The sequence below is a fragment of the Cydia pomonella genome, chromosome 19 (genome assembly GCF_033807575.1).
Source record: "Cydia pomonella isolate Wapato2018A chromosome 19, ilCydPomo1, whole genome shotgun sequence".
In the NCBI taxonomy this organism is placed as follows: Eukaryota; Metazoa; Arthropoda; class Insecta; order Lepidoptera; family Tortricidae; genus Cydia; species Cydia pomonella.
Genome location: NC_084721.1, coordinates 17,175,652 through 17,191,127, shown reverse-complemented (window position 1 = coordinate 17,191,127; position 15,476 = coordinate 17,175,652). Strand labels below are relative to the sequence as shown.

Below are 15,476 nucleotides of genomic sequence, written 5' to 3'. Positions count from 1 at the left end.
GGAATCAATAAAAGTCAAAATGACATTCGGTCATTTAAAAAAATAATTAAGCCATTTTGGGAATAAGGGCACTCCTTAGGGGCACATAGCGACTTTTTGCCGCAATTCAGTAGTAGCGATGCAGAATCGTGTTTACGTGGAATCGCTGCAAAAAGTCATCCTGACCTCCCTAAGTTATTTTGCAATTTAGGACAAATAAAGACAATGGCAATATGATATTTAGGTGTAAAGAAACCAATGAGATCTTATTTCATTGCAGCAAGGTTGAATTTTCAATGAACAGTGTTAAAGATGGTTATAAGATATCGGGAAGTGAAATAAAACAAGCACATTATGTAATTTACATGGTATTATTTCAAATTCTGTCACTTGTACATTTAAAACAAAACTTGGTCCGACCAAAGTCGAGTTACAACAACTTGAGGTGAATAACAAACATAATAAAAACACAGCAATTTTCTTAAAACACAGTCACGGTCGAGGTTATAAAAACTATTCTTATAAATAGAAATAAAGTTACTTACACTAAAATGCGTATTTATTAAAATGCCAACAAAGAGGTAAATAGAGCTGTTAATAAAAATGCTGATGACGAGCTTCAATAACGGTTAAGTATTGAGGCACTTCAATTAATTCTGATAAATACAAAGCTAATATAACATGTCGTGTCTTATAAGAAAATTGCATCAATAATCCTTAATATCCCGGTACAAATCATCAACCATATTAACCTTTAAATTTTACACTAAAATTGACAGACAAACAAATTGTTGTTACTAACATTTTGTGCCGTAAAACGAGTGTGATAATCATACCGTACAGTACCGCTTAAATTCATTAATTACAATATCATAATCATTAACTATTTACAATAAATGCAATTTCAAAGACCTAGAACCTGTGCTTCATAACAATCTATATAAATATGTTTTTCGTCTTAATTTAAAGCTAATTCAAGTTTTTTTTTATATAATCGGAAAGAGGAAATGGGACGGTGGATGTACACTCTAGTTGTAAAAATATAAGCAATTTTTTTTATAACGACTTGAAGAGGAAACTGCATGCAATATAATAGATTTCTAGAGGACCGAAGATAGCTCCTTGTGGCACGCCACCTGAGATACTCACTAACAATCTTTGAAACATGCACTGAGTTTTGAAACTGCAAGAGAAATATTATAGAAGCGCCTTGTGTAATGGCAAGTTATATAATTATACATATTTGAAAGTCACTCGCAACTTTCATTTATATTATTATATTTAAAGCTTTTAATAAATCCAAACCGAACATTTGCAACGTGTTGTAAATTTCTCTATCATTTTTTAATTAGGCCTATTAGTCTAAGGGGACAGTTGCAGGTTGAGCAATTAAAAGAAATTGGCAATGTGAAACAGAAGATGTCTTTCTACTTTCCATATCAAATCTACAAGCTCATACTCGATTGTTATCTTTACGCGTTCTACGTATATTACAACACCCTTCGGAGCGTCTATCAAGCGAGTTTCGACCTTAAACTTGAGTGATTATGATTCCTTCTCTAATCTTCTAACGCCGCGTCTCACCTATTAATAAAAGTGTACAAGATCTAATAATATAGGAAAGAGATATTGAAATTTTAAAGTACGGTAGTCTTCATTTGATCGATATGCTTCTTTTTCATGATGGCAGCCAAAGTTATCGTTATATTGATTTCGCTTGAATTCAAAGAGCAGCATAATAATGTCTAATTCCACCTTTATTGCTCATATAAGTATGATGCTTATAAGATACACTGATTTTAAGCTACTAAAATAGCTCTTTTTTAATGTAGCATAGTTCTTAATCGTCAACATTAAACAAATTATGCTCCCCTACTTAACGTGCACTATCTTTACGATTGTATTAAAATAACAATTTGGTTTTGATGTTTTGTCATTCAAGCGATTTACTTTATCCTTAGATGTAATTAATATTACTGAAGGCAATTTTGATAGAAAAGTTATTTCACGAAAACAGTATATAGATAAGCTAAGAGTACAAAAAAATTGAAGTAGTAACAAATAACAGTATAACAGAAACACTACAAAACTTAAACAAAACACCAACGTCAACCTTGTAAATGCAATTCCATTTTAAACTAGACTTAACTTTCACATATTGATCTTAAAAATTGCACATTAGATCGCACAAGTGACTAAACATTACAGTAATTAATATTTACAATACTAAACACTTGCGTATCAGTCAGTACTTCATCTTAGTATATCTTCTTATGCATTAAAGCAACTTATTCATTATCATTATATTCATTATCTTGTTTCCTTTCATGAACGTTCCCTGCGAGGTTGAGGATCGAAGCAACTACGGGATTCGTGATACGAGTACATTCATACCTCTAGTCTACGATATTTGATATGTCCAGAGCATATCACAAACACAATGGTGGTCGGTGGAATTCTAAGCAATTCTAAAATTTGAGTCAAGAGCAGAAACAATGAAACTAAGACGTCCAATATATATGATAGGTTTTCTGTCTTTAGTTATTATCTCCAGGAGACGTAAATCTTTCTTTCTTTATAACATAACGATATATTCGTATGTTTATTGCAATACATAATGAATATTGATAACTCTTTGGTTTTGTGCAGTTTAGATTTAAACATAAAAGACACAAGGTCAATAAAAAAATGTTAATTATCGTTTTTAATCTGGCAAATCAATTTCATCAGTAATAAAGGCGGCAGATTTGAAAAGTGCTCACTGGGCCTGAATTCCATAGTTTTTATATTTCGCGATGTTTTTTATACAAATTAGTTTACCAGACTATTGAGAATTAATCAAAAACATTAGTTTTAACATTACCCCCTTCCTCACATTTTAGAGTCGCTTCGAATAAAGTCTCGCTCAAAGTACGCTTTCGGTTGGGTCCATCGGCGTTCGGTGGGGCGTTCGGCGTGTGTTTGCGTCAACTAACAAGCTTTCAAGTGTTTTGAGCGGCATGCGTCTTGGCCACGAAACGTACACCCAACGCTGACGCCGACCACCGTACATTAGTAAAAACAAAAGTAGCGTTTGGCGTCCACGATTAGCGCGTGCGTTTCGTGACCTCTCGCATTTAAGACCCCGTTTCCCGAGCGTCGGCGACTAGTCCACTATATGGCTACAGCTCGACGCAATGTTGGCGCAACTGCGCAGCAACACCATTTTCCATAGCACGGACTAGAATCCGACGCTCAAAAGACGCTAGGGGAGTCTCATGTTCGCATTCATTGAACACTGACACCGCACGCCCGGCTCCGGCCCTGGACGTCTAGACGTACCACTCCTTGATGCCGTCCCGCTTGACGGGCTGCGGGGGCAGCGGGGCGAGCGGCGCGCCGTTCCTGTGCAGCGGCAGCGGCTGCAGGTTCCGAGCGGCGCCGCCCAGGGGGGCGCTCGCTCCGCTCTGGTAACTCGAGTGAGCCTACGAGTAGACGATTTTTAAAACTATGGCAATCCATTCGAGAATAAGCGGGTCACGATTGCAATGTTAAATTCGATGTGAATCACGGGTGGTCAGCTGGCGGAATCGAAAGTGGTAGCGCATTGGACCGGCAATTCAAAGTTGTAGGTTTAAAGCTCACGTTGGCCAGAGTTGATCACAGTTATTTTTTTCATTGTGATAGATAAAAAGCGCCGGTGGCCTAGCGGTAAGAGCGTGCAACTTTCAATCCGGAGGTCGCGGATTCAAACCCCGGCTCGTACCAATGAGTTTTTCGGAACTTATGTACGAAATATCATTTGATATTTACCAGTCGCCTTTCGGTGAAAGAAAACATCGTGAGGAAACCGGACTAATACCAAAAAGGCCTAGTTTACCCTCTGGGTTGGAAGGTCAGATGGCAGTCGCTTTCGTAAAAACTAGTGCCTACGCCATTTCTGGGGATTAGTTGTCAAGCGGACCCCAGGCTCCCATGAGCCGGGGCAAAAATGCGAGGAAGAAGAAGAGGAAATATCTGTATATGCAATTTATAGATTGCAACGTGGTACGTCCCACAGTAAAAAATTAAAATTCAATTTGTTTATTGATAAGAATCAAGAATAAACATGCATAAAGTCCCGTTGCATTGGGAAAGACTTTACCCTCTTGGAAGGCCCGTGCCTAGCTTTAGAAGATAAAGACTGGTAATGATGACGACCAGGACAACAAGAAGAGAGATAATACAATCTTAGAATGAATAAACGTTTACCTACGTCAGTCAAAATCAAAAATCAATTTCTTATGCGAGACTTATAATAAATTAATGGCGATGAAATCATAGTAATCTTTTTGAATATATACCTGGTTGCCGAGCAACGCTGCGACGGCTCTTTGCTGGTAGCTTTTGTCCTCTGTGACTTTTTATGACAGGTACAGTGGATACACGGTATTCTTTACTACTGTTAGTATTCACTTTACCTGGTTGCCTAGCAACGCGATGCTGGCTCCTTGCTGGTAGCTTTTGTCCTCTGTGACCTTTTATGACAGGTCCAGTGGATACACGGTGTTCTTTACTACTGTTAGTATTCACTTTACCTGGTTGCCTAGCAACGCGACGCTGGCTCCTTGCTGGTAGCTCTTGTCCACTGTAACCTTGTGTGACAGGTCCAGAGTATACACGATGTTCTTTACTACTGTTAGTATTCACTTTACCTGGTTGCCTAGCAACGCGACGCTGGCTCCTTGCTGGTAGCTCTTGTCCACTGTGACCTTGTGTGACAGGTCCAGAGTATACACGATGTTCTTTACTACTGTTAGTATTCACTTTACCTGGTTGCCTAGCAACGCGACGCTGGCTCCTTGCTGGTAGCTCTTGTCCACTGTGACCTTGTGTGACAGGTCCAGAGTATACACGATGTTCTTTACTACTGTTAGTATTCACTTTACCTGGTTGCCTAGCAACGCGACGCTGGCTCCTTGCTGGTAGCTCTTGTCCACTGTGACCTTGTGTGACAGGTCCAGAGTATACACGATGTTCTTTACTACTGTTAGTATTCACTTTACCTGGTTGCCTAGCAACGCGACGCTGGCTCCTTGCTGGTAGCTCTTGTCCACTGTGACCTTGTGTGACAGGTCCAGAGTATACACGATGTTCTTTACTACTATTAGTATTATTCACTTTACCTGGTACAGTGGATACACGGTATTCTTTACTACTGTTAGTATTCACTTTACCTGGTTGCCTAGCAACGCGATGCTGGCTCCTTGCTGGTAGCTTTTGTCCTCTGTGACCTTTTATGACAGGTCCAGTGGATACACGGTGTTCTTTACTACTGTTAGTATTCACTTTACCTGGTTGCCTAGCAACGCAGCGCTGGCTCCTTGCTGGTAGCTCTTATCCTCAGTGACCTTGTACGACGGGTCCAGTGGATACACGATGTATTTCAATACTATTATCACTATTAGGATGATTGCTATCAGCACGGATGCCACTATGCCTGGAAGGGAGAGCAGATGAAATCATGAGCAAAATTTATTTAATCGGAAAATATCACACATTCAATGGTTGACTTCTTTGATGATATCCTATATATCCTATGATGATACTTATACCTAAGTATAAAATATTTCCCTGTTCTATAATTGATCAACTGCTGTTTTTACAAATGACAAACTTAGGTGACCAAAATATTCCCTTCGTGTGTATTTCATCTTATGAATAGAGCTTTATTAATTCCATACAGATTGACTTAAATTAAATTACACATAAATATTACCATTGATAAATTGATTCTTGCATGCTAAGTACAATAATTAATAATACATTTAAACAAAATTTAAAGGAAAAATATCAACAACATGCAATAATTTAATTACTTGTGAATAAAATTAATATTTTAAGAATCCTATTACATATTATTATTATGTATTACATTATTATTTTTATTTATTTATATTATTTGAAATCTGTGTGGACCCCCTTCGGGTAAAAGCTTCCTCGAAAGAAATCCAGGTCGTTCTATTTCTCGCTTATCCACACTTTTCCAGCTACCTTCACTATTTCGTCGGCCCACCTAGCGCGTGGTCGGGCTTTTGCTCTGGTGCCTCTAGGACTGGTCCACTCTACTGCTCTTATTTCATCTTATACTGTATGTTATGTAAAGATATAGTAAATAAAATGTAAACTGATATGCACACAACGTATGACATTCGCCGTCGTATTTCTTTTTTTTATGAAATGGCAGCATATCAAAATATTGTAGGACTAATTTAAAGAGCTGAAACTTTAAACTCCTTAAAGTTAGAATAAAATGTGATCCAGGAAGGTGAACCCCGTTCTCCTTGCCTTTACTCTATTCTACTCATCGTATACTTTGAACAGTATAGAACCCTAAACGCCCACTAAAACCCTAACTCAAGTACCTATGTTGCCATACTAGCTGTATAGAAAAGTGGGTACTTATGTTAGGGCACCAACAAAGGAGTATACGGTGAGCCTTCGAATCAGTCTTAGAAATTAATAAGTTACAACCGAACCAAGTGAAACTCACCAACAATAGTGGCAAAGAACTCCGACTCGGGCGTCACAATCCTCCCCGGATCCGTCGTCTTCGGCAGATACCACTTCGTCGTCGCCTCATGCTCGTACCCATTATACTCGTTCCTCTCTTCGGCTCCGTGCGTCGGCGTCCGGGAGTCGACGTCGTTCTCGTTGGGGTCCGGGTACTCGGGGAGCGGCTCCTCCTGCGTCGTGGGCCTCGTGTCGTCGGGCGTGTGCTGGTCGGGCAGGGATGGAGTGAAGTGGGCGGCAGTGTGATCTGTAATCAAGTTTGTTAGGGTATAAAAATATTAGTTGATCAACATTAAATTTGTTATATCCAATATGTCACGAAAATGTCCACAATCTTTTTTGATTTCAGAAATCAAACCACTTCGGTTGAGCGAAATAAGTAAGAACTGATAAAGCCTTGGTTTCTTTCTGTTTTGCCCATTTTACAGCGTATAATCCATTTCTCCCCGCCGGGCACAGATAACAATAGCTGTTTTCATAAAAATCACTCCCATTTTTTCCCGCCTCATGTATGGCGGCGGTCACGTGGGACAAAGACAAATGGGAATACAGCGATCATTTCCATAGTTTACGATTACTGCAATACTTCCAAAGAATATGATACCCTACGAGTACGAGGTTAACCAGAGAACAAGGACTTACTGCCAGTAGGCGTCTTCATCGATGCAAACAAAATTATGGTCTATAAGGCCATAGTCACACCAACTCTTCTTTATGCCGCAGAAACTTGGTGCAGTTACAAATCTGATATTAAAAGACTGGACTCATCTACGCTGTTTTTTTTTATACCACGACGGTGGCAAACAAGCATACGGCCCGCCTGATGGTAAGCAGTCACCGTAGCCTATGGACGCCTGCAACACCAGAGGCATTACATGCGCGTTGCCGACCCTTTAAAAACCTGTACACTCCTTTTTTGAAGAACCCCATACTGTAGCCCCTCGAGAAAACCTCGGCAGTCTTTACTCAATTCTGCGCATAAAGTGGCAAAACAAGATACTGAACACGAAAGTCCTCCGTCACTTCAACATGCCTGGTATCGAGACACTTATCATCAAACACCAGCTGAGGTGGAGTGGCCACGTCGTGCGCATGGGTAATGACAGCTTATCCAAAGCTGTATTCTACTCAAAACTCTCTAGCGGAAAGAAGAAACAGGGGGGTCAGTATTTGCACCATAAAGACATCCCCAGCGTCACCTAATCACTTGCGGTATACCGATTGATTCTTGGGAGAAAATTGCGATGCGTAGAACGGAATGGTGCACAACTGACCATAAAAGAGTAGAGCAATACGAGCAGCGGCGCTTGGAAGAACTGGATGCTAAGCGCCATCTCTGTAAGACGCGAACGAAGCCCTCGTATAAGCCCTATATTATGATTACGAAGTACGAACATACCGTCAGTGGGAGTAGTCTTCTCAGGCGTTGTAGCCTCTACTGTCCCAGCGTGCATGTTTCCATGATCAGGTGGCGTGGTTCCTTGGCTAGAGCGTGTTGAGCCGTGGGTGGCATCAGTAGAACCGTCCGTGGAACCTTCCAGAGTCTTGGCGTGTTCGGTGGAGATGGCGGCAGTGGGTGATGTCATACCATGGGTACTTGAGGCGCCGTTACTGAAAAATATATTGAAGGTAGAAATGAATAGAATGTTGCAACTGTGTGTTTTGTTAATCTACACTTTCGTGTGTACGATTTGCCTCTATCGGCTTCGCTCCATTTGATTAACCTTTTGGCCCCACGTTGGGCACCACTGTTACGGTGTTAGATAAACGGTAGGTTGTTTTCTATAAATTGGACTTTCACTGACCTGATTTGAATTATGCTGAAAGTGCCCTTCTAGTTATTTGTTAACGTTGCAAAGGATCAGTCTCGAACCAGCGCAGTAAAAAAAAATGCTGGTCCAATAAAAAAATCAGACTGCCTGAGCAAGAAGAGCAAGAAAGATGTATGCAGTGGGTAACTTACGTGGTCATGGGGTGTTCTGGTTCCGTTATCTCCTCTCCATTAGACCCTGAGCCTTCGATACAATCCTCGTCATCACACGGCTTCATAAGCTTTCCGCTCGTGTCACCCTGCCAAATTAAGGTTTAATACTTAAGTATGGATAAATAAATAATTATTATTGGAGAATCTTACACAAATCGCCCTCGTTCCCACAGTAAGCTTAATCAGGCTTGTGTTGTGGGAAATAAACGACGATATATATAATAGATAGAATTAAATTTAACCTTAATTTAAAAAAAAAGGTAAATAGAACACATCTATAACTCGGAAACAATCTGTGATAAATACACAAATAAATGCCTGTGCCAGGATTGCCCTAACGTGTTATACTCGTAAAAACTAAGCACATTGGTAAGGCTTTCAGCATTCCTGTATTTTAACCTGATAATATGTGGAGAACAGTACCTTATACACCCTGGACGGTGGTCTTCTTGTAGAAGGTACGTAAACCGGCGTGATCAGGTCATCCCCGCTCCCAGCATCAGGCAGCACACATGCATCTTCATCATCATCTCTACATCCAGACCCAGCAACGGAGTAGACCAGCTCGTCTAGCACTCCTGGACCGCCGTAGCCTGATGGTGGTGTCTGAAAAATTGAGATGTAATGTTTAGAATGGACTGTTGTATGAATTTCTGCAGGTGTATCCATCGGACAACCAAATTTTTTGGTGAGAGCTTAATAGATTAACTTTAACTAACTGGACTGGAAGGCGAAGCCACGCCAGCATATAGTCTAGATTACACAGATGAAGTTCAGGCGAAGACGGCAGACACGGTTGCTTCGGAGATCTTTGAGGAAGATTCTAGTAAACGTTTTTCTGATGCGATGTTGATGAAAGCGACCGTTCAAAATTTTACGTTTAATCTACCTGTCACCACTTAAGTGCTTTCTTGCTTTAACACTATAATTTAAATGTAGTAACTCTGAGTTTTGTCGTCTTGGCTCTTTTCCGTCCTTGACCAAACCATCCGAACGTAACTATTTACTGACCTGTTGAATCCTATTGATCTAGCCTTTGTCTAGCGGCCATGTAGTTCTCTTAGCATCTTTCCTGAGCGACACGGAAGCATCTACAGCGGCGGCGAGGTCCAGCACCCGCACGCCGTCCAAGGCGAGTCCAACTACAACGTTGCTTAACGTTCCGTAATTTTAACCAAATTATTTTTCGTTTTGGTTTTTGCATACTTTTTCTTAGCTGTTTCAATACTGCTATATTATAACAATCTCAGTCGTCGGCTTTGGCTCCTTTCTTAATGTAGTAGTTTAACGACACTACCTATATCTAACTTTTTTGACCTATCTACACTTACTTGTTGCATTCCATTGATCCAGCCTTTATCCAGCGGCGATGTGGCTCTCCTAGCATCTCCCCTGACGGACACGGCGGCATCTCCAGCGGCGGCGAGGTCCAGCACCCGCACGCCGTCAACAGCGAGTCCGGCTACAACGCCGCTGAACGTGCGCGCGCCGCCCGCGCCGCCGCCGACGGTGATGGACGACATGCTGTTGAATATTGTTGATTGTTGGCCGCCTGGAATAGAAAGATAACGATTAACGTACATGTAACACTCTTACCAACAATTTTTTTGTAGTTAGGGAATAATGGGATATGCAATCTATTTAGAAATGAAGATTTTAAAGACAGTCTAAACTCGAATGGGATTCGCTGTTGGGCCAGAGAGTTCTTATGGTCCTTCTAACCCTGTCATCAGACCTACCCCAAGTACTAAGGTACCAAACTACAACTGGAGATATGATACACTGTAGTTGAGAGGTAAGCACGATAAAAACAAAAGCGCAATTCTATGGCGATCCTGTGATTTTGCTTAGGTATATCTTACAGTGCGTGTAATAACACAATACTAGGTAAGTTTCTTGCCTAACATAGCGGGACGTGAACTATATAATTACCTTTCTGCATCGCAGCACTACTCCGTTTTCTTATTAACCAGACCTTGCGGTGGTATCAGTATTGCCTTCTCAAAAGACCCGGTCCCGGGTACGTCCTTAAACTACGTTGGACCCGGGTACGTCCTTAAACTACGTCCAAAAGAGAGGTATGGGCATTGTGAATCTCATCTCACTTTGGGTGGTAGGGCATAGCCAGTGGATGTCATTCTAGATCTAGAGCAGAGCCCAACTGGGGAAGTACCTCCACCTTACAGAAAACAGCAGCTAAATAACACTGGACCCTGCTCATAGTGTTGTGTTCCTGCCGGTGAGTGGGGTTGCCAGAGCTCAACGAGGAGGGGGGGCGGGGTTAGGGTCGGCAACGCGCATGTAACTCCTCTGGAGTTGCAGGCGTACATGGGCTGCGGAGACCGCTTGCCATCAGGCGGGCCGTATGCTTGTTTGCCACCGACGTAGTATAAAAAAAAAAAGAGAACGAACGACGACGACGTACGAGAATCGTAAAAACGATTAACAACAATGACTTACCTTGTGGATGCCTGATGTTAACCGCATAGTTATCAATCTGCAGGGCAGCTCTACTCCCGTTCCTCGTGAACCTAGCCACGTGGTATGCACCATCATCGACCCTCGCCGTCTCATCTCCTAGCGGATGGTCGCCGCCGCCGACGTTGTACACCATAAAAAGATTGCCGCGGATCTGAAATGATAACGAGTTACTCATAGTACCAATAAACAGGGGGCTTCTATGCTGCCCCTTATAGTTCCTGCACGTTCCCTATAAAACTCACAATCTCTATCTGTTTGTATCTCTTAGGTGTTAAAAGAATCGATCCTCAACAGTACATCTTTGATGTATCCCATTTTGGGAAACCTCAACCTCAGAGATGATTCCACAACCAAAGCTTCCACTGAAGGAAATTCCTCATGGCAGATTTAGATTCCAGGTTTATCAGAACTTACGATTTCCATTTGCATATAATCCTGAGTATTTGAAGAGTCTATCCTCAGCAGTACAGCGTCGGCTTTGCTCGTCACGAAGCCGAGCGCCACGCGGTCGGTCTCGGTGTCAGCAACAGCACTTGGCGGAAATGTGTACGTTAGGATCCCTCGCCCGGGGCCGAACTCGTACGCTATCGACTCTGGAAGAGAAATTTCCATTGGTTAATAGTTGTTATAGTAGAAACACCGCGAGGGTTTCAAAGAACATGGGTTAAACAAATTGCCACCGAGTGAAAACGAAAAAAAAAACCACATCAACGCGAGGAAAATACTAACTGCATTACACATCAAACCAAAATGTGCGCTATTAAACATTTATCATTCAATATCATCACTTAAAAGTAAATTCTACCGACCACCACAAAGAAACAACTCAAAATTGTATGAAATCACTTTGCCACTTTTGTGAACAAAACGCAACTTTCTCTTCTGTTTTTGAATAATAAAGGGCGCCTCTATGAGCTGGTGTGGTGAAAAAATATATTAATGTTTGATTTATGTTTATATCTTGTCCTTTGCTGAAGAACAAAATGTCAGAAATTAGATAAAAATCTTCGAATGTTGTGTGGTTCGTACTTATGTTAAACTGAAGCATGGTTGACCTTAGAATAATGTGAATTTCTAAAGAGAAGTGAACTGGCTACAATCTATTATCAGATTTTTCTGTTACGTTTGAAAGCATTTTTTTCTGTATCGGTTAACCATCAAAAATCTACTCAATGTTATCCACAATTGATTTTGGTGATGTAGTGATTGACAAATGTAGAAAAAATATGATAACTAATGTGACGCACCATCGTAACAAGTTGGTCCAGTGAACGAAGTAAGATCACAGTCGCAGACGTAGGTTTTCCACTGTTGAACACAGACTCCTTTATTGGCGCATGCGTTATGTGTGCACTTTGTGGGTCCTGAAATAGCAGAAATAAATTAAATATTTAGTAGATGTGGTAGATGATGTGCCAGGACTACAAGGTCATGTAGTTCGATAGAGATAGCTTCACTAGTCTAGTTCAATAGATACACTTTCGATCGCCTAGAGAGAATCATAATGACGGGCAACGTTGAAGGCACGAGATGACGAGACCTTTCACGCTAGATGGTGTGCTTAAATTACTTCACCCATGCAATTCAACTGCACGAGGCCATGCATTTGATGAGGGACAAAAGTTTATGGAGGAGGTCTTTAATAGAAGGATGAAATGTCACGATTCTCAGAATTAAAAAAAAAAACTAGTAGAAAGCCTGGCCGTTGCTAAAGATACCTTGGGTTTACTTAATTCATAAAATTGCGAAGCGATCAACTATTTGAACAAGATTATTGCTTTTGTTAAGTATATACCTTCACAGCCCGACACCAGTGATGAACTAGGAACAACTGCATCTTCCATCAACGACGGAGATTCCCCAGGCAGATCCAGGCTGGACATGCAGCCTTCGAAGCCTTGACGAGACAGCACTCCTACCGGTAGCGAGGAGTACATGTCCTTAGGAACTCCACCTACGTATAGGACGCTGTCTAGCTCTAACATTAGGTTTGAACCTGAAAGATTACAATGAAAGTACATTGTCATACTGAATACCTAGTAGAAAATTAACTGAATTTCCAGAAAAAAAAAACAAAACTGAATGAAAGAAAATACTAACTTTATTAAAACAAAAAAAAAAAATTGCTTTAGGAATCATCGAGAAATTAAATGAAATGAATCAAAGAAAAATAACATGTTTTGTTTAGAAAATCTATCATTAATACCATTTTTGAAACGGCAAAAAGTTACGAGTAAATATAGGGAGGAATTTAGTTATCAGACATTTCTGAACCCTCCCAAGATCAAAACGAAAAAGATGTTAAACAAAACTTTAGCGTAGTGATAAAGAAAAAAAAACAGAGATAAAGATACAACCACTACCATCTCTTTGCGCTAAACATTACTTACTTGTAGTATGCATTTCTATATCATCATCTACTTGCAGCGTATGCATTTTCGGCGTCGGCCTTCTAACTGACACTGTATGCCATCTGTTATCGTTCAGGAAATTCTTCAATTTATCCTTCATGGTCACGACGTTATCCCCAAGATTGAACACACAGTGTATATGGCCATTGACTAGCTCAATTGCTATAAAGTCTTGCTTCTTTCCACCATTATAGAACAACAATCCATCCATCTCTGTTGTACGGAAGTAAAAATCTAAATATGTATTCCCATAAGCTTTCAGTAGCGGCAAACCTACGTAGGTATGCTTCGATTTAAATGTCACAGCTTTGTATACATTCAAAGAATCAGGTTTGACAAATGACCCAGTAAATATTATATTAGAATCTAGCTGATTAATGTTGTTGTTGTTTCCATCGCTGCCCATTCCAATGGCTTTAGCTAAGTCTATATACTTCATGCCATTGAAGACAAACTTTTGTAGATAACCAACGAAGTTGGGCAAAGTTGACGTCATTTGGATTTCTTCTTCAGGATGATACATGCCACCTAAATGGAGCGTTGATATTTCCAAAGTCGAGGCTTTACCTAAAATCGTTTCAGCTGGAAATCCAAAACCAATTTTTTTTAGCAATTACGAAATGAAACGTTGAGGGACGGTAACACAACATTGACGTTGAAATAAAAATAAATTAGCTCAACAGATTTCAGTTTACCGAGCATTTACAGTTGCTTTACAGTACATAAACTATACAGAGTTAGCACAAGTATTGTACATGATAGAAAGCCGGATAGAACATCAGATTATCTACAAGAGCATTTGTACACACTGCCATTCTAGTTGGAAAGAGCCATACTTCAAGATGCTGTTGCTAGTTCTAGAAAATGATTGTCAAAATGAGCTGGCTTTAGAAATTTTCTTAAAAGAACATTATTTCGTTATTAGCATTTAACCGCGCGTGCCTTATGTCATTCAAATAATATATGTTTCATCTTAATTTAAGAGTATAAATTATTTATAGGTTTAGAATCTGCAAATTGAGATGATTAGTAAACACACTACATAAATAAGAATAAGTTTTATTTATTAGAAACCGATTGCATACTAAAGATCCTGATTTAAATATACAATTTTGAAATTTAATTTAGAAAAGATTTTTAAAATTTAGCACATTCACATAGGATACTACAGGAGAAAGTAAAGTAAACAAAGTTAGTTAGGGCATCCAACTAAAAGGTGAAGGTATCAAGTGCCAGCTAGAAACCAACGGAAAATAAGCAGCTAACTACATATCTAACAGGACATCTAACACCAATAAAAAACGTTTTCATATAAACGTCTTTTGTAAAGTAAATTATATCAAACTTAACTATTATATTTGGTCTCACTCCGTTGTTTAAAATACATTTAACATCATTATTAGTATTGTATTGTGTAATGTTACGATGTTTTCATTTGTGATTTACTGTCTTTTTAGCATGTCTTGTATTAAAAGTGTAAAGTACAGATTTCATAGATTTTAAGTAATGTCCACATTTTTATTTGTTTGTGTCAATTCTGTTCGTAATATGACTATCTATATTATAATCATCATAAAAACCCATGCTCATGCTGCGGAGTGAGACCAAAACCAACCTTATCTCCTTCTACATTGGGGTCAAAATAAAAGTGTGCGGGTGCTGTCCCGTGCATACGTACATAACATACCGCGCACGGGCTGCGCTCCGTCCACCTGGAGCTTAAGGTTGGAGGCGCGGCGCGAGAAACGAACCGTGTGCCAGTTGTCATCAGCCACGTTTGAGCCTGCTAGGAGATTCTGAAAATTACAAATAGACTTGTTTATATTAAGATGTCTGCGGAAACTTACTATTAAGCTTACTATTCAAATACTGAGACTGATTTGTGCAATTTTCCTGCCACGATGTCTACAGAAGCATTGCTGGTATTGAAGCTCTTCAGTTTATCTCCTTCTAACCAAGAAGTTTTGGATATTTTTTTTTATACCACACCGGTGGAAAACTATCATTCCTCCTGCCTTATGTTAAGCAGCCATCGCAGCCTAAAAGTGCTTGCAACTCTAGTGGAGTTACACGCACGTTGCCGAATCTAA

General features: G+C 40.1%; 1 protein-coding gene across 5 annotated transcripts in view; it reads right to left on the bottom strand.

Moving 5' to 3' along the window:
• Positions 1 to 331: 331 nt before the first annotated feature.
• The window catches only part of LOC133528289 (neurexin 1), a 326,318-nt gene continuing 311,173 nt past the window's right edge, over positions 332 to 15,476 (bottom strand). For 3 of the 5 annotated variants that reach the window (XM_061865615.1, XM_061865618.1, XM_061865616.1), the window contains exons 16-28: positions 15,065 to 15,182; positions 13,366 to 13,968; positions 12,771 to 12,971; positions 12,223 to 12,339; positions 11,390 to 11,568; positions 10,955 to 11,126; positions 9,826 to 10,046; positions 8,918 to 9,100; positions 8,474 to 8,580; positions 7,910 to 8,121; positions 6,491 to 6,757; positions 5,292 to 5,437; positions 332 to 3,443 (exon numbers count right to left, since the gene is read on the bottom strand). In XM_061865615.1, coding sequence (XP_061721599.1) covers positions 3,291 to 3,443; positions 5,292 to 5,437; positions 6,491 to 6,757; positions 7,910 to 8,121; positions 8,474 to 8,580; positions 8,918 to 9,100; positions 9,826 to 10,046; positions 10,955 to 11,126; positions 11,390 to 11,568; positions 12,223 to 12,339; positions 12,771 to 12,971; positions 13,366 to 13,968; positions 15,065 to 15,182 — 2,679 coding nt within the window. In that variant the 3' untranslated portion in view covers positions 332 to 3,290. The remainder of the gene's footprint in view (positions 3,444 to 5,291; positions 5,438 to 6,490; positions 6,758 to 7,909; positions 8,122 to 8,473; positions 8,581 to 8,917; positions 9,101 to 9,825; positions 10,047 to 10,954; positions 11,127 to 11,389; positions 11,569 to 12,222; positions 12,340 to 12,770; positions 12,972 to 13,365; positions 13,969 to 15,064; positions 15,183 to 15,476) is intronic. The other 2 variants (XM_061865617.1, XM_061865619.1) reach the window with 1 other exon arrangement.